The 18,354-nt window shown below is 34.5% G+C and overlaps 1 protein-coding gene across 8 annotated transcripts in view; it reads left to right on the top strand.

Annotated features, from left to right (window-relative positions):
* Positions 1–18,354, top strand: part of DLG1 (discs large MAGUK scaffold protein 1) — a 286,764-nt gene that overhangs the window by 178,499 nt on the left and 89,911 nt on the right. For all 8 annotated transcript variants that reach the window (XM_061194326.1, XM_061194325.1, XM_061194324.1 and 5 more), the window contains 2 exons: positions 7,930–8,050; positions 12,523–12,679. In XM_061194326.1, coding sequence (XP_061050309.1) covers positions 7,930–8,050; positions 12,523–12,679 — 278 coding nt within the window. The remainder of the gene's footprint in view (positions 1–7,929; positions 8,051–12,522; positions 12,680–18,354) is intronic.

Here is an 18,354-nt window from a genome sequence, read left to right as displayed (position 1 = left end):
GGTGTTATAATGCTTTGTGCATAGAAGGCACTCGGTAATGTAGTGAAAGAAGAGATTCATGGTTAAATAATAAATATTACAGCTAGATTTTGAAATGCCTAGTAACTTTATCATAGTTAATACCTCAAGAAAGTTAAATATTGTTTCTGTGTGTTTTGATAATAATGCACATAATTCAGATGTGTTGTGCTTTTGGAAGTTACAACTGAAATGTGTTGCTTACCTGGGTCAGGAATAGCTTTATAATTTTCTGTTCTTAGCTCTCACTAGAATTACAGTCGATGAACTATAATGATGTTTTTTATTATTGAAATGAACCAATAAATAATGTTTGCTTGTTTTTTATTCCTTTTTTTTTTTACCAGGTTTCCATTCTTTTATGGTGCATTAAAAAGAATAATTATAAATTGGGTTGACAGATCTGAGCTGGTGTCAGGGCACGTTCTTTTTTTTTTTTAATAGACTTTATATTTTAGAGCAATTTTAGGTTCACAGAAATATTAAGCAAAGGTACAGAAATGTCCCACCTGCATAGCCTCTCCTATTACCAACATCTACCAGAGTGGTACATTTGTTACAGTTGATGACCCTACATTGCCACATCATTATCCAAAGCCCATAGTATACATTAGGGTTCACTCTTGATGTTGTACATTCTATGGGTTTGGACAAATATATAATGACATGTACCCACTATCAGTATCATACAGAGTAGCTTCATTGCCCTAAAAATCCTGTGCACTGCCTATTCATCCCTCCCTCCCCTCTAACCTCTGGCATCCACTGATCATTTTACTGCCTCCATAGTTTTGCCTTTTCCGGACTGTCATGTAGTTGGAATCATACAGTATGTAGCCTTTTAAAATCTTAACTTTTTACACCTAAAACTAACACAGCATTGTAAATCAACTGTACTCCAATAAAAATTAAAAACAAAAAACAAATACGTCATATTTTACTTTTCATAAAATACATTTTAGATAATTTGATTAACATTTCCAATTTACCTGAAACTCACAAAATGGCATTGAATATATCACATATGTCCAATTGAAATACCCAAATTACACCAAAAAGCCTCAAACTCCTTAAAAACAATTAAAATAATTAATTAAGCCCTCTGCTGATTTTGTCAAATTTGAGATAACAATTCAGTAAATATATTAAAATATAGCACAGGCTAAAGTTTTCCATAAACTTTTGAATTAAAGAAGGCCTAGATGTTTGAAAAAAACAAACAAACCTTCCTTCACATAGTAATGTGCATGAGTTTTTAACTCCTTTGGGTAAATAACCAAGGACTGCAATTGCTGGATCGTATGGTATGAATATGTTTAGTTTTATAAGAAACAGCCAAATTGTCTTCCAAAGTGGCTGTACCATTTTGCTTTCCCACCAACAATGTATGAAAGTTCCTGTTACTCCACATCCTCACAAGCATTTTGTGTTATCAGTGTTCTGGTTTTTAGCCATTCTAATAGTTATTCAGCAGTATCACATTGATTTAATAAGCATTTCCTTGATGACATATGATAAGGAGTATCTGTTCATATGCTTATTTGCCATCTGTATATCTTTTTTGGTGAGGTGTCTGTTAAGAGTCTTTGGCACATTTTTAAATTGGATTGTTTATTGTCTTGTTGAGTTTAAGAGCTCTTTGCATATTTTGGCTAAAGTTCATTATCACATATATTTTTTGCAGATATTTTCTCCCAGTCTGTGGCTTGTCTTTTCATTCACTAGACAGTGTCTTTCACAGAGCAGAAATGTTTAATTTTAATGAGGTCTACCTTGTCAGTTTTCTTTCATGGATCGTGCCTTTGGTGTTGTATCTAAAAAAACATTGCCAAACCCAAGATCATCAAGATGTTCTCCTGTGTTGTCTTCTAGAATTTTTATAGTTAGGGGTTTTACTATGTCTGTGATCCATTTTGAGTTAATTTTCACATGGTTTATATCTAGATTCTTTTTTTTTTTTTTTTTGCATGTGGATGTCCAGTTGTTCTAATAACATCTGTTGAAAAGACTGCCTTTGCTCCTTTATCAATGATCAGTTGCCTAAATATGAGTCTATTTCTAGATTCCCTGTTATGTTCCATTGATCTAATATTTTCCTTTTCTTTTGCCAATATCACACTGTCTTGATTACTGTAGCTTTTTAGGAGGTCTTGAACTCAGGTAGTATCAGTCCTCCAACTTTGTTCTTCTGCTTCATTATTGGGTTGTCTATTCTAGGTGTTTTGCCTCTCGATATAAACTCTACAATCAGTTTGACAATATCCACAAAATAACTTACTGGTATTTTGATTGGGATTGCATTGAATCTGTATATCAAGTTGAGAAGAACTAATATCTTGACAGTATTGAGGCTTCCTATCCATGAACATAGGCTCTCTCTCGATTTATTTAGTTCTTCTTTGATATCTTTCATCAGAGTTTTGTAGTTTTGCTCACATAGATCGTTAGATTTATACCTAAGTATATCATTTTAGGGGATGCTAATGTAAATGGTAGTGTGTTTTTAATTTCAAATTTCACTTGTTCATTGCTGGTACACGGGAAAGCAGTCAACTTCATATATTAACCTTGTATCTTGCAACCTTGCTATAATTGCTTATTAGTTCCATGAGTTTTTTTGTCAGTTCTTTCAGATTTTCTACATAGACAATCATGACATCTACAAAGACAGTTTTATTGCTTCTTTCTCAATCTACATACCTTTCGTTTCCTTTTCCTATGTTAATGCATTAACTAAGACATCCTTCACTTGCTCCTAATTTTAGTGGTAAAGCTTCAAGCTCCTCACCATTAAGTATTGTTAGCTGTAGGATTTTTGTAGAGTATTCTTGATCAGGTTGACAATACTCCCCACTATTCCTAGTTAACTGAGAGATTTTCTTATAAATTGATATTTTGGATTTTATCAAATGCTTTTTCTTCATCTATTGATATGATTATGTGACTTTTCTTTAACCTGTTGTTGTGATGGATCATATTGTTTTTTGAATGTTGAACCAGCCTTGCATACCTGGGATAAATCCCAGATGCTTGTGGTATATAATTCTTTTTATATATTGTTGGATTTGATTTGCTAATATCTTGTTGAAGATTTTTCCATTTATGTTCATGAGCGATGTTGTTCTAGAGGGTTTTTTCTTATGATTTCTTTGTCTGGTTTTGTTAGGATAATGCTGGCCTCATAGAATGAGTTAAGAAGTATTCCCTTGGCTTCTGTCTGCTGGAAGAAGTTATAGAGAATTGGTGTAATTCCTTTCTTAAAAGTTTGGTAGAACTCACCACTGAAGGTTATCATTATTGATTCAATTTCTTTGATAGATATAGGCTTGTTCAGATTGCCTGTTTCTTTTTTGTGAGTTTTGGCAGATTGTGTCTTTCAAGGAATTGGTCCGTTTCATCTAGGTTATCAAATCTGTGGGCATAGAGTTCTTCATAGTACTTACTATTCTTTTAATTGCCATGGAATCTGTAGTGATGTGCCCTCTTTCATTTCTGTCTTCTCTCTTTTTTTCTTAGTTAGCCTGGCTGGAGGCTTATTGATTTTATTGATCTTTTCAAAGAACCAACTTTTGGTTTTATTGATTTTTTTTAATCTGTTGATTTCCTGTTTTATTTATTTATTTATTTATTTTTAATTTATTTATTTAATTTATTTATTTTTGGCTGCATCGGGTCTTCCTTGCTGCACGCAGGCTTTCTCTAGTTGCAGCGAGCAGGGGCTACTCTTTGTTGCAGTGCGTGGGCTTCTCATTGCGGTGGCTTGTCTTGTTGCAGAGCTCGGGATCTAGGCGCTGGGCTTCAGTAGTTGTGGCACGCAGGCTCTAGAGCCCAGGCTCAGTAGTTGTGGTACACGGGCTTCATTGCTCCACGGCTTGTGGGATCTTCCTGGTCCAGGGCTCAAACCCATGTCCCCTGCATTGGCAGGTGGATTCTTAACCACTGCGCCACCAGGGAAGCCCAGATTTCCTGTTTTTAATTTCATTGATTTCTGCTCTAATTTTTTATTATTTTTTTCCTTCTGCTTACTTTGAATTTAATTTACTCTTCTCTTTCTAGTTTTATCAGGTGGAAGCTAAGATGATTCATTTTAGATCTTTCTTTTTTTTCTAATATATGCATTCAATACTATAAATTTCCCTCTAAGCACTGCTTTTGCTGTATCCCACAGATTTTGATAGGTTGTGTTTTCATTTTCATTTAGTTCAAAACATTTTTTTAATTTCTCCGGAGATTTCTTCTTTGACCTAAGCGTTATTTAGGAGTGTGTTTGTGTTATTTAATCACCATGTATTGGGGGATTTTTAGCTATCATATTGTTATTGATTTCTAGTTTAATTTCACTGTGGTCTGAGAACGGACATTGTATGATTTCTATTTTTTTTTAATTTGTTAAGGTATGTTTCATAGCCCAGAACATGGTCTATCTTGGTGAATGTTATGTGGGAGCTTAAGAAAAATATGTGTTCTGCTGTTGTTGGATGAAGTAGTCTATAGGTGTCCATCATATCCAATTGATTAGTGATGTTACTGAGTTCAGCTATGTCCTTCCTGATTTTCTGCCTGCTATATTTGTTCATTTCTGATAAAGAGGTGTGGATTAACGTATTTCTCCTTTCAGTTCTATCTGTTTCGGCCTCACATAGTTTGACACTTTGTTGTTAGGTGTTAAAGATTATTATGTCTTCTTGGAGAATTGACCACTTTATCATAAAGAAATGCCTTTCTTTAACCCAGATAATTTTCCTTACTTTGAAGTCTTCTCTGTCTGAAATTAATATAGCTACTCCTGCTTTCTTTTGATTAGTGTTAGCATGGTGTATCTTTCTCCATCCTTTTACTTTTAATATATAGACCTTTATATTTAAATTGGCTTTCTTGTAGACAGTATATCTTGGGTCTTGGTTTTTTGACCCACTCTGACAGTATCTGTCTTTGAATTGGTGCATTTAGGCCATTGATGTTCTAAGTGATTATTGATATAGTTGGATTAATGTCTATGATATTTGCTACTCTTTTCTATTTGTTGCCCTGTTCTTTGCTCCTGTATTTGTCATCCATTTTTTTCCTGCCTTTTATGGCTTTAATTAAGCATTTTGCGTGATTCTATTTTCTCTCCTTTCTAAGTGTATTAGTTACATTCTCTTTTACTTTTTTTGCGTGGTTGCCCTAGAGTTTGCAATATACATGTATAGTAATCTAATTCCACTTTGAGGTAACACTGTACAGCTTTACAGGTAGTGTGAGTTCCTTATAATAACAAAATAATCCTAATTCCTCCCTCCCATCCCTTGTATCATTGCTGACATTCATTTCATTTATACATAAACATATATACAGACATAGTCGAATACAGTATTGCTATTGTTTTGAACAAAGTGTTATTTGTTAGGTCAATCAGGAATAAGAAAAATAAGAAAAATGAGTTTTATTTTACCTTTGCTTATTCCTTCATCAGAGTGCTCTTCCTTTCTTTCTGTGTAACTGAGTTTCTGACCTACTAACTTCCCTTCTCTCTAAAGAACTTCTTTTAACATTTCAAAAGGCAGATCTACTAGCAATAAATATTCCCTCAATTTTTGTTTGTTTAAGGAAGTCTTTATTTCTTCTTCACTTTTGAAGGATAATTTCACAGGTGGGTTTTTTCTCTTAACACTCCACTGTCTTGCTTGAATGGTTTCTGAGGAGAAGTCATATGTAATTCTTACCTTGCACCTCTATCAGTAAGGTGAGGTTTTTTCCCTTGACTTTTTTTGGGGCTTTTCTTCCTTTTTTTTTTTTCCTGTAGTTTGAAAAAGATATGCCTAGGTGTAACTTTTCTTTGCATTTAACCTGCTTAGTGTTCTCTGAGTTCCCTAGATCTATGGTTTGGTGTCTGACATTAATTGGAGGAAATTCTCGTCATTATTGTTTCAGAGATTTCTTCTATTCCTTTCTCTCCTTTTTCTCCTTTTGGTATTCCCATTACATATATGTTACACCTTTTGTAGTTCTGCCACTGTTCTTGGATATTCTGTTCTGGTTTTTTTCCCCCCAGCCATTTTTTCTCTTTGCTTTTCAGTTTTAGAGGTTGCCATTGAGATATCCTCAAGCTCAGATTCTTTCCTCAACCATGTCCAGACTACTAGTAGCTCATCAAAGACATTCTTCATTTCTGTTACAGAATTTTTGATCTCTAGTATTTTTTTTTTTGTTTCTTTCTTAGAGTTTTCATCTCTCCGCTTGTATTGCCCATCTGTTCTTGCATACTGTGTTCTTTATCCATTAGAGCCATTAGCACATTAATCATTATTGTTTCAAATTCCTGGTCTGATAATTCCAACATCACTGCCATATATGAGTCTGGCTCTTATGCTTGCTCTGTCTCTTCAAACTGTGTTTTTGCCTTTTGTATGTCTTGTAATTTTTTCTTGATAGCCAGGCATGATGTACTGGATAAAAGGAACTGCTGTAAATAGGCCGTTAGTAATATGGTGATAAGGTGTTGGAGTGGAAAAGTGTTGAATAGGCCTGTGATTAAGTCTCAGTCTCTTAGTGACCTTGTGCCTCTGCAGTGCTCTTCACAGTGCTTCTCAGTATTCTCCCCTGTTCTGCTCCCTTAGGACAGGATGGCTAGAATTGGCTAGATTTGGTTATTTCCCTTCCCCCAGCTCCGTTGGGCTCTGACAAAACCCCAGCAGGTGAGGCTCTGGTTAAATAGTTTCTTCTGAGGACAGACTGTTAAGAAGAACAAAATGCTCTTAATATATTTCAAAATGGTTCCTTTTCCCCTCCTCCTGCCAGAAGCATGACAGAATTTTTCTCCAGTATTCACTGTGAGAACCTGTAGAGTTCTAGGAGGTAAAACTCACAAAAATGTGGGGTCCCTGTTGATGGGGTCCCCCTGGAGTTTTTGACTCCCAAAGTCGTCCACACTGAGCCCCCAACAATTTGTTAATTACAGTTCAGGTTACTCTACCCCAGCACTTGTTACCACAGAGATTTCTGCTCTAGTAAGTTATGATTTTCTGTATTCACCTATCAGTCTCCTTAATTTGGGGGACAGTGTTTTGCCCTATGACTTCTATTTTAAGCATCTAAGAAGGGTTGTTGATTTTTCAGTTTGTTCACCTTTTTAGTTGTTGTTAGGACAGAGTAATGACTCAAAGCGTCTTATATGCCAAGCTGGAAACCAGAAGTCCCTCAATTTATTCTAAAACTTTGTTAAGCATAGTCTTTTTGCACCTATTTTTAAGCTTTTGGTTTTCGTTATTCACAATCAGATTTTGAGTATACAGTTGATCATTGAACAACATGGGTTTGAACTATGTGGGTCCACTTATACGTGGATTTTTTTCAGCACGTACTAAAGATCTGCAGTTAGCTAAATCTGTGGATGCAGAACCATGGATATGGAGGCCCAACTATAAAGTTATATGTGCATTTTCAATTTTTTGGAGGGTCGGTGCTTCTAACCCCCATGTTGTTCAGGGGTCAGCCATATATACTTTCTAAAAACATTAATCTGCAAAATAACTTCTTAGAAAAATAAGGTTATTGTACTTAAGACTGATTTGGTTCAGTCTTTCCTGTGACAGTCTTTTGAATAATCTTTCCTGGATTTCATTGTGCAAATCAGTTACTGTAACTCCAGTTACTGTAAAACTAAACTCCTTTTTAGTTCTGTTTTCTCAGAGAAACCAAATGGAATAAGTTTGCTTTACTGATCTGAATTTCTAAACTAGTTTTTACCTGGAAACTTGAGCTTCTCTAATTTTTTTACCTAATAAATAAATTTTCTCTACCAAATTCTGTTATATAAATGAGCGAATATGAATTATACATTAATTAACTTTGAAACTGATAATCCACAAATGTGGTACTGAATGGTATGTTTCCTTTTTCAAGTGTTTTTTTACTTACTTTATTTTGAAGCTTCTTCTCAGCCTGTTGATAACCATGTTAGCACATCTTCCTACTTGGGCCAGACACCAGCGTCACCAGCCAGATATTCACCTGTTTCAAAAGCAGTGCTTGGAGATGATGAAATTACAAGGTAACGAACTGAATAGTCATCCTTCTTACATAAAGCCAACTGTTAGATGGAGTTATAATTAGCCAACTAAGATAGTCACAATTTTCAGGACTAATTTTATTAACAGATAATGAACTTAAACCTTATTTTTTTTTATTGGAGGGTTCATTGAAGGGCCATAAATGTAAAAATATATTACAAATAAATCACTGCTTTTTTTTAATGTTGCTATTTATTCTGACACCTAAAATTTACTTCCATCTAACATTACTAACGTTACTCACTAACAGTTTTTTAGATTAACTGTCTTTTTATTCCCCAAAAAACTCTTATCTAAGTGGGAAAAAAAGTGAAAAAATATTTTAGATCTTTTTCACATTATTCAATATAGTAATATGATATTATGTTTGAACAGTTTGCTTTATAGCTTTTGTAGAAGTAAATTTTGTAGAAGTATTTCATATTATAGCATTTAATGTTAAATGTATGCCAATTCATGTCATTTTATGTTTTTATTAATTGTATTATTGTTAGCATTATTATTTTTGAACCTTTATAATCGTAATTATTCTTTATTTGTCAGACTCCTGACTCCAAGCAGTGATCTCTTAAATGTCAGATAGGTGTGTTTGTCTTTGTCCTCGTCTTCAGGAGTTAGCAATATTAAGAACTTAATTTAATAGGTGCTCAGTAATTGTTTTAGGATGAAAATTACTGGAAAGAATAGTGTTTGTGATTATATGTTTGTGGTGTGAATTTTCAAGGCTGTTAATCTTTAGGCTGTGCTAGTATACTGACCTATCATGGTCGTTTTATTGTTGCTGTTATTTTCTAATACTGCTTATTTATAGAAGTAAAGAGGAAGTAGTTAATGGCTTATCTAGTCTTTAATCAGCATATTTTTCAAATTAAAAATATGTCATATTAGCATCTTCATTGCTATTCCCCATCTTTTTTCGCTACATATCTCTTGTCTAGAGTATTTGTTGGACTCTGTAGTATTACACAACAGGCCTACCTGTTTTCTGTATTCTTCTATAAAAATCAGGCAGTTGATTATTGAATATGTCTTCCTAAATGGTGAGTGTTTTATCACTCCCTTTTGATCATTATACTCCTTTGCCCAGATAATGAAGTACAGATATCTTTACTTCATATTAGAAGTTCTCCACAATTTAACCCTAAACAATTTTTCAGAGATTATATCACATTACCAATAAAAAGAGAAAATAAAAGAAATCCCAACATACAGTTAATAATTCTAAAGTTCATTTTTTAACAGCTTTATTGAGATATGATTTACAAACCATACAGTTTACCATTTAAAATGTACAACACAGTAATTTTTAGTATATTACATTATAAATTTTTAAAATTGTGGTAAAATATATATAACATAAAATTTGCTATTGTAACCATTTTCAAATTGCGATTTGGTGGCATTAATTGCATTCACGATGTTTATGCCCAACACCACTATCTTTTTCCAAACCCTGTTCAGGACTTCTCTGGTGATCCAGTGATTAAGACTCCATGCTTCCCAGCTGCACAACACAGGGAGATCAGCTAGGTGCTTTGTGACCACCTGGGAGGGTGGGAGGGAGACGCAAGAGGGAGGAGATATGGGAATATATGTATATGTGTAGCTGATTCACTGTTATAAAGCAGAAACTAAAACACCATTATAAAGCAATTATACTCCAATAAAGATGTTTAAAAAAAAAAAAAAGACTCCACGCTTCCAACGCAGGGGGCGTGGGTTTGATCCCTGGTCAGGGAACTAAGATCCCACATACCACATGGCGCAGCAAAAAAAAAGAAAAGAAACCCTTTTCATCACCTCAGACAAACTCTATAACCGTTATGCAGTAATTCCACATTTCCCTGTTCTCCCAGCTCCTGGTAATTTTTTTTTTTTTTTTTTTAAATGAAAGCTTGTTTCTTTCTTTCTTTCTTTCTTTCTTTTTGGCTGTGTTGGGTCTTCGTTCCTATGCGAGGGCTTTCTCTAGTTGTGGCAAGCGGGGGCCACTCTTCATCGCAGTGCGTGGGCCTCTCACTGTCGTGGCCTCTCTTGTTGCGGAGCACAAGCTCCAGACGCGCCGGCTCAGTAGTTGTGGCTCACGGGCCTAGTTGCTCTGCGGCATGTGGGATCTTGCCAGACCAGGGCTCGAACTCATGTCGCCTGCATTGGCAGGCAGATTCTCAACCACTGCGCCACCAGGGAAGCCCTCCTGGTAACTTCTAATCTACATTTTGTCTCTCTGAATTTGCATATTCTAAATTGTTCATGTAGTGGAATCTTATAATAACCTTTTGTATCTGGCTTCTTTCACTTAGCATAATGATGTTTTCAAGATTCATACATGTTGTAGCATGTATCAGAACTTCATTTCTGGTTATGGCTGAATACCATTTCATTATATGTATGTACCACATTTTGTTTATCCATTCATCTGTTGATGAACACTTGGGTTGTTTCCACCTTTTGGGTATTGTGAATAATGCTGTGATAAACACTGGCATGCACATAGCTGCTTGCATACCTGCTTTTAGTTCCTTTAGATACATACCTAGAAGTGGAATTACTGGGTCATATGGTAACTATGTTTAGGTTCATGAGGAACCACCTAACTGTTTTCTGTAGCAGCCACCCCATTTTACATTCCCACCATCAATATATGAGGATTCCAGTTTCTCCACATCTTCAGCAACATTTGTTTTTTCTCTTTTGTTTTGTTTTATATCCATTGTTGTAGGTGAGACGTATCTCATTGTGATGTTGATGCATTTCCCTAGTGCCTAATGATGTTGAGCATCTCTTCAAGTGCTTATGTTATTTGAAAAATCAATTAATTTTCCTCTGGAAATACTATTGGATTTCAGCAGGGTATTTTTAAATTATTATTTGCTAATGCAAAATTATAATTCATACATATGTTTTAATGTATTATAGGAACCCTAAACCATGAGTCCACAATCTAACAAGGAAATAAGACCAGTATAGTGAAACCTGTCTTGTGCCCCTGATCCTACCCTGCTTCTCCTACATTGCCCCACCAAGTTAACTCCTTTCCTGAATTTTGGATTTATTATTCCCTTTTTTCTTTCATATAGGTGTTTATGTATATATTTCCTAAACAACATATTGTTGAATTTTGCTATTTTTGAGAAGAAAATATTCAGTATAATTTTGTTAATCCTGTAAGTGAACTGACAAAGCTGATTAACAATGAATACCTATGTATGACTAGAAAACACCGCTTTAAGTTTTGAGCAGACAAATATTTAAGAAGATTAATTCCACATTATATGGAAGGATCCCTAAAATTCAGTTTTTAGAAATATTTACTTCTATTAAGCCGTTTGTTACCAAAAGCTTTCTGCAGTGTTTTAGAAAAAGCAGATTAAATTTTTTAAATATTTACCAAATATGATACATTCTAATCTCAAATGATATTCTGTGATTCATCATATCTAAAACAGTCAGCTCTTGGAATTTTCATGGTGTTACCGGAAGATGTAAATGGTTTTCACGCAATTATGTATAAGTGGCAGCAAATGTGAAACGTTATTAGTGGTAAGATGTATTCTGATTTCAGAGATTTTAAATTGGGAGTTGGAGGGAACAAAAGAGATGCATCTTAGAATGGATGAAAAGCAGAGATAGGTAGATGAATTGGAGGGATGTGACTTAAGAAATAAAGATATTTAATTACTTTATATAGAAGGTCTAGAGATGGGCAATTCTAACATTTGTGTAGCAAAACTAGGTCCATGGTATCTCTGGGATTCTGCTGGTTATCTTCATGATTGTAATATGTCCAAACCAGTAACAGGATTTTATAGTTCATTCTTTTGTGTGGGAGTGATTTGGAATAAGGAGGGGAACAAATACGCTTTGTATGGGGACAGAATATGCTTTGTCCTTGTTAGAGTCTTTGGGAAGTGACAGTAAAATTTCCTGTTATTTCTTAGAGGCCAGAATAGGGTCATAGCCTCACCTTAGCAAACGGGAGTGAAATTGCAGTGACTGGCATAGGTTATTCATGATTCATCCATTTGAGAGTAGAAAGGGGGCCTGCCTACCTTCTCTAAGACAAAGGGATATCTGCCTTTTACAACATGTAAGAAGTAGAGACAGTGACTGCTTCTTAGGCAGTAAAGTGTGTGCAACATCAGCTTTTCATGAGTATTATTTTTTGAGTAGGCTCTTTATATCATTTTTTTAAATTTCCACATTGTTTTCTCCTTTTTATTTTAGTTTTATGTTTGTTTGTTAACAAGGATTTTTAGCTTCTATATAAAATTAGGATTTTTCCTTTTAATTTCTAGGCTTGGAAAGAATCTCTTTACCCCAGAGTTTGGAAAACTTTTAAATTTCATCTGACTTTTTTTATAATATGGAAATATGATTTATCAGTAGGGAATTCTCATTGATAGAAAGTCAAGTTCTCTATATGTTTTAAGGTATTAAATATTTTTTTAATTTTCAGGGAACCTAGAAAGGTTGTTCTTCATCGTGGTTCAACAGGCCTTGGTTTCAACATTGTAGGAGGTGAAGATGGAGAAGGAATATTTATTTCCTTTATTTTGGCTGGCGGACCTGCTGATCTTAGTGGAGAGCTCAGGAAAGGAGATCGTATTATATCGGTAGGATATGTTTATCAAAATAATGTTTTTATTATTTTAACTATGACCTGTTAATTATTAAACATTTTGTTTTTTATATTCTAAAGTTATGGGAGATATTTTGGCTATCTTCTTCTAACATTTTACAACTTAATTGTAGAATTACAGTGTTGACCGGGAACATGTTCTGTATGATAGATTTTCTTTTGGTATTTGACTTACTTATAAGAGGTCAGTCTTTACGAATGTGCTTGAAGAAAGTATGTATTCTCTATTTGTTGACTGCAAGGTTTTCTGAGTCTGTTAACTCATCCTTGTTACTTGCATAGTTCATATCTTCTTTATACTTCAATCTGTTATTGACTTATCTGTTATTAAAGGAGACTTTTTAAGTTTATCTGAATGGTGGGTTTAACAGTTTGTCCTGGCAGCAATTTTTTTCCTTATATCTTTGAAACTATGTTACTAGGTGCATCTAAGTTTAGAATCAGCATTCCTTCCTGGTGAGTTGAAATTTTTTACCATTAGGTAATGATCCTCTTTACTTGTAATAATGGTTTTTACCCTAGAAGCTATAATGCCTGATATTACTGTGGCTATGCTGACTTTTTTTGCTTGATATTTGCCTCATCTTTTCTCCATTTTTCACTTTCAGTTTGTGTCTGTGCTTATGTGGCTATTACCCATACAATTTTAGACTAAAACTTTACTAGTTATTCAGCTGTTCTGCTGAATGACTCAGATTTTGAGAAACCTTAATTATAATGGGGCTGTTTCTAGTATTTTGCTTCTGTTTCATTTTTATATCCCTCAAACTTAGTCATTTTTCTTTTTGTTTTTTAACAGCTAATCCAAGTGTTCTACAATTTTTTGTTCATCATCCTTTCTTGTATCTCACTTCTTTCTTACGTGTTTCTCAGCAAGTCACTAACAGCGTTGGGACTGGATTCGCAGTATAGGACTATCTTGATCATTGTAGAAAATTTAGCTTTTCTAGCTCCCATCCTCATGCTAGTAGAACTCCTTAGTTATTTCAGAAAGCAAAAATGTCCCTCAAATATCCAAATGCTTCTTAGTGGGAGCTCTTAGATTGTTCTTTCAGCAGTGATTTCTTGTTGGTAAATACTCTTAGCGTTTACCTGGAACTGTTTTTAATTTACCCTCACTTATAAATTTAGTCTAGAACTCTATGTTGACAAGTGTTGTGTCTCAATACTATGAACATATTACTTTATACTCTCTGTCTTCTTTTGTTGCTGTTTAACAGAAAAGATTACTCTTTGTTGTTTGTAGGTGATTTCTTTTTTTCACTGATTGCTCTTAAGTCTCTTAGTCTTTGGTACACTGCAGTTTTACTAAAATGTGTCTGTGTCTAGCATTTTATTTATTCTATCTGGAATTCGTTATGCTTGCTGAATCAGAGGAGTCCTGTCTCATCAATTCTGGAATCTTAGCCATTATCTTTTTAAATTTTGCCTTTCCCACATTGTGTGTTTCTATCCTTCTTGAACTCTATGAGAGGACATTACCATTCTGTTCTCCATGTCTTTTAATCCCAATTTCATATTTATCAACAATATCTCCTTGTACTTAATTTCAGTCAGATCTGTTTTCTATCTCATAAATTTTCTTCATCTGTGTCTAATCTGCTCTTTAGGCTAAAACTAACTTTTTCATTTCAACGTACCATTTTCTTTCTAGAAGTTCTTTCTAATTCTTTTTCAAATCTTCCTTGATGGTTTTGGGGGAGTCTTGATTAAAGTTTCTTATGTTCTTTTAGGTTTTTCTTTTAAACCTATTTATCTTATACAGGCATACCTCAAAGACATTGCAGGTTCAGTTCAAGACCACCACCAAAAAGCAGATATTACAATAAAGCAAGTCAAACAAATATTTTGGTTTCCCAGTACATGTAAAACTTATAATTATACTATATCGTAGTCTATTAGATTAACATTATATCTTAAAAAACAATGTCCATACCTTAATTTAAAAAATACTTTATTGGTAAAAAATGCTAACCATCATCTGAGTCTACAGAAAGTCATAATCTTTTTGCTGGTGGAGAGTTTGAAATATTGCAAGAATTATTAAAATGTGACAGAGACACGAAGTGAGCAAATGCTGTTGGAAAAATGGTACCAATAGACTTGCTCAAAGCAGGGTTGCCACAAACCTTCAATTTGTAAAAAATGCAATACCTGCGAAGTACAATAACGTGAAGCACAGTAAAATGAGATAAGCCTGTATTCTATAAATAATAGTTCTGTTTTCTGAAGTTTGTAGGTATCTAATACATGTTACTTTATGGTGACTTACAGTACATTGTTTTCCTATGTTCTAACTTTTTCATTGTGAACTTAATGTCAGTAGTACTTTATGTACTTCACATGTGGGTATTCAGTGCTGCCTGAATTGGGGAGTGGTATTCTTTGAAAAATATCTTAAGTCGATTGTGGTAGACTTGGGGGCATCATTCTTATCACCATTTTTCCATTGAGAAAACTGAAGTTTAGAGGTTGATTTGCTCATAGTAGCTAATAAAACCTAGTAAGTGGTATAGCCAGGATTTACCTTAACCACTATATTATGCTACGTCGTTTTGTTTTTAATTAAAAATTTAAGTGACACTTTCTGAAATTTTAGGATCTGAGATATAGGGATAAAACCTATATCCTGGGTCAGCAATGCTATTCAGTATTGATAACTATTTTAAATCATTTTTTCAATATAAAGTAAAGAAAATCAGAAAGTACTCTTCAAACTGAAGATATATGTGGCTGGAACATGATAGGAAAAGCATTCCAAAAATTGGATCTTTTATTGCAGCTTTCAGATTGCAGTCCCTCTTGCCACCTGATCCTTCCCTGCACATACTTAGACATATCATCATATTCCTGCAGCTATCTTTTTGAGGATCCTTTATAATTCAAGATAGACTGAGTCCAAGACAGAAAGAAGGTGGCTAATCATTTACAAAAGAAGTAGAGCTCTTTCTGGTTTTAGCTCTTCTGAGATATTGGTATAACTAACTGATATTTGAATGAAAATCTTGGGAGTTTGAGTCTTCAAATAGGCTATGGTACTTTGTTAAGGATTATAGTACTACAATTTTAGAAAATAAAGGAAATTAATAATATGCAGTGCAAGTAAATGGAAATCGTACCCATATACTTTAGGCTACAGCAACTAAAATAGCATAGTACTACCCAAAAATAGTGATTATTGAACAGATTTGTAAAGCAGAAATACAACTTAGTTACAGTGTTAGAATGTTGAGGGCCTTAAGAGACCATCACTCTTACCATAACAACCAAAACCATCTGGATAAGTTTAGAAAAACTAAACTCATCAGAGAACTGAGGATTCAAAGTGACGTAAGTAAAGTAACTTCCAGATAGTAACTAGCCCTACATAGAAGAGAAGACACCCATGGCAGCTGCTCCTTGGAAGAGTGGTGGGAGAAAGAGAAGGGTTAGACGGGGATAGCGAGGAACCAGCCAAACTTTACCCCAACATGTAATGGCCTCAGTGGACTGGTGAAACTGATAAAAAATTCTGGGAAGCCGCAGAGCAGGTCTGTACCTACCTGCCAACTCCTTTCCATGGGTCTTCACCGAGACCTCAGAGCTTATAAACCAAAGGTTGTGAAACAATAGGGAATTAAGAAAAAATTATTACTGAGTCATACAGAACATCCCAAAATACAAGGCACCTGCCAGTAAATAGGGGACCTTGAGCAGAAGATCTGTGAAAACTAATGTCAGCAACTCTGTACTTTGAGCTGCTCAGGGATGAGAGTGGGGCAAGAAAGCTGAGAAAAAGCCCTCTGCGGCAGTGTGGACAGAGATACCTCCAAGAAACAGCAAGCCTGGGACAGGTCTAGAGAGCAAAGAAAACTTACCAGCAACCTCAGAAGCTGGCAGCAGGGTTATAAAGGTGTATGTTTGTGTGTGTGTGTGTGTGTGTGTGTGTGTGTAATGAGATGAGATCTTTACACCAGTAAAGGGAATTTTACCAGTGCTCATAGCCTAAGCACCTCAGAAAGAAAAGTCTTAATTCTGCTCTCAAAACATTTGAAACTAAACTTAAAGCTACAACAAAATCCAGTAGCAGCTCAACTATAGATCATATAGGTACAGCTGCCCCACTCTAGTGGCCTGGCACAAGGGTTATTCCCAATTCTGGAATTAAATATTATTTATTTTTTATTTCAACCTCTACTGTTATTTTATCCATAGTGTCTACTTTATAATTAAAAACTACAAAACATGCAAAAAAGAAAGAAAAGCTGGTTGTCAAGACAGAAAACAGTCAATATAAGTAACTTGAGAAAAAGCTCAGATGTTGGATTTATCAAACAGGTATTTTAAAATAAGATAAAATGATGATGATAAAAATACTAAAGGATATAGGAGTAAAGGTAGACAATATGGATGATAAGATGGGAGAATTTCAGCAAAGATATAGAACATATGAAAAATGAGTCACATGGAATTGCTAGAAATTTTTCTTTTAACTATCACAAGTGAAAATTTTGTCTGAAAGGCATAACAGCACACTGGAATCTGAAGAGGGAAGAATGAGTGAACTTGAACATAGGTCAAAGAAAGTTTCCAAACTGAAACGTAAATCAAGAGGGGTGGGGGGAAAATCAGGGAAAAAAAGTAGACCAGAGCATCCAAGGTCTATGGAAATAAAGAGATGTCAGACAATAAAGAGGAGACAGAATCTTTGAAGACATAATGACAAAGAACTTTCAAGAACTGATGAAAGATATCAACCCACAGATCTGTAAAGCACAGCAAAGCCGAGGCAGAATACATGCAAAGGAAACCAGACCTAGATACATTGTAAAGTGCTAGAAAGCTATGCTAAAGAGCACATGTTAAAAGTAAACATAGAAACACGTTACATATATAGGAACGGTACAAATGACAGCTGGATTCTCACTGGAAATATTAGAGAACATAAAGGAATGGAACAGTATCTTTAAAGTGGTGAAAGAAAAAACCTTCAACCTAGAATCCTATATCTCCTGAAATTAGTCATCAGAAATGAAGTTGAAATAAAGACATTTTCAAACAGACAGTATCTTAGAGAATTTGTTCTTGACAGACCTACAAGAAATACTAGAAGAAATTGTTCTGGTTAAAGAGAAATTATATCAGATGGAACCTAAATCTGCAGACAGGAAATAAGAATAACAGAAGGGGTAAATACCTGGATAAGTATAAAAGGTACATTTTTAGAAAATAATTTTACATGTTTCATTATAAGATGATTGGCTCTTTAAAACAAAATAACTGCATTGTATTGTGTGAGTTATGGCATATGTAGAAGTAAGATATAAGGCCACCAAAGCACAAATAGAAAGGGGGAGGATGGTTCTTATACAGTTTGAGAAGTGGTATAAAATTAATTGGAAGTAGCCTGTGATAATTTATACTTGCATGTTATAATCTCTAGAGGAAACACTAAAAATACTCCAAAAGGGTATAGTTTTTGTAAGTCAATACAGGAAATAAAATGAAATATGAAAAAATACATGCTTCTTCCAAACAAAGGTAGGAAAGGAAGAAAAGGCAAGGTAGAAAAAAGCAGTGCCAAGGTGTGAGGTTAAAATGCAACTATATTAATATCTACATTATAGTTAGCACTTTAATTAAGATGCAGAAATTGTCAGCTTGGTTCAA

This window comes from Eubalaena glacialis, chromosome 6 (assembly GCF_028564815.1).
Source record: "Eubalaena glacialis isolate mEubGla1 chromosome 6, mEubGla1.1.hap2.+ XY, whole genome shotgun sequence".
Lineage (NCBI taxonomy): Eukaryota > Metazoa > Chordata > Mammalia > Artiodactyla > Balaenidae > Eubalaena > Eubalaena glacialis.
This window is presented reverse-complemented; position numbering and strand designations above follow the sequence as displayed.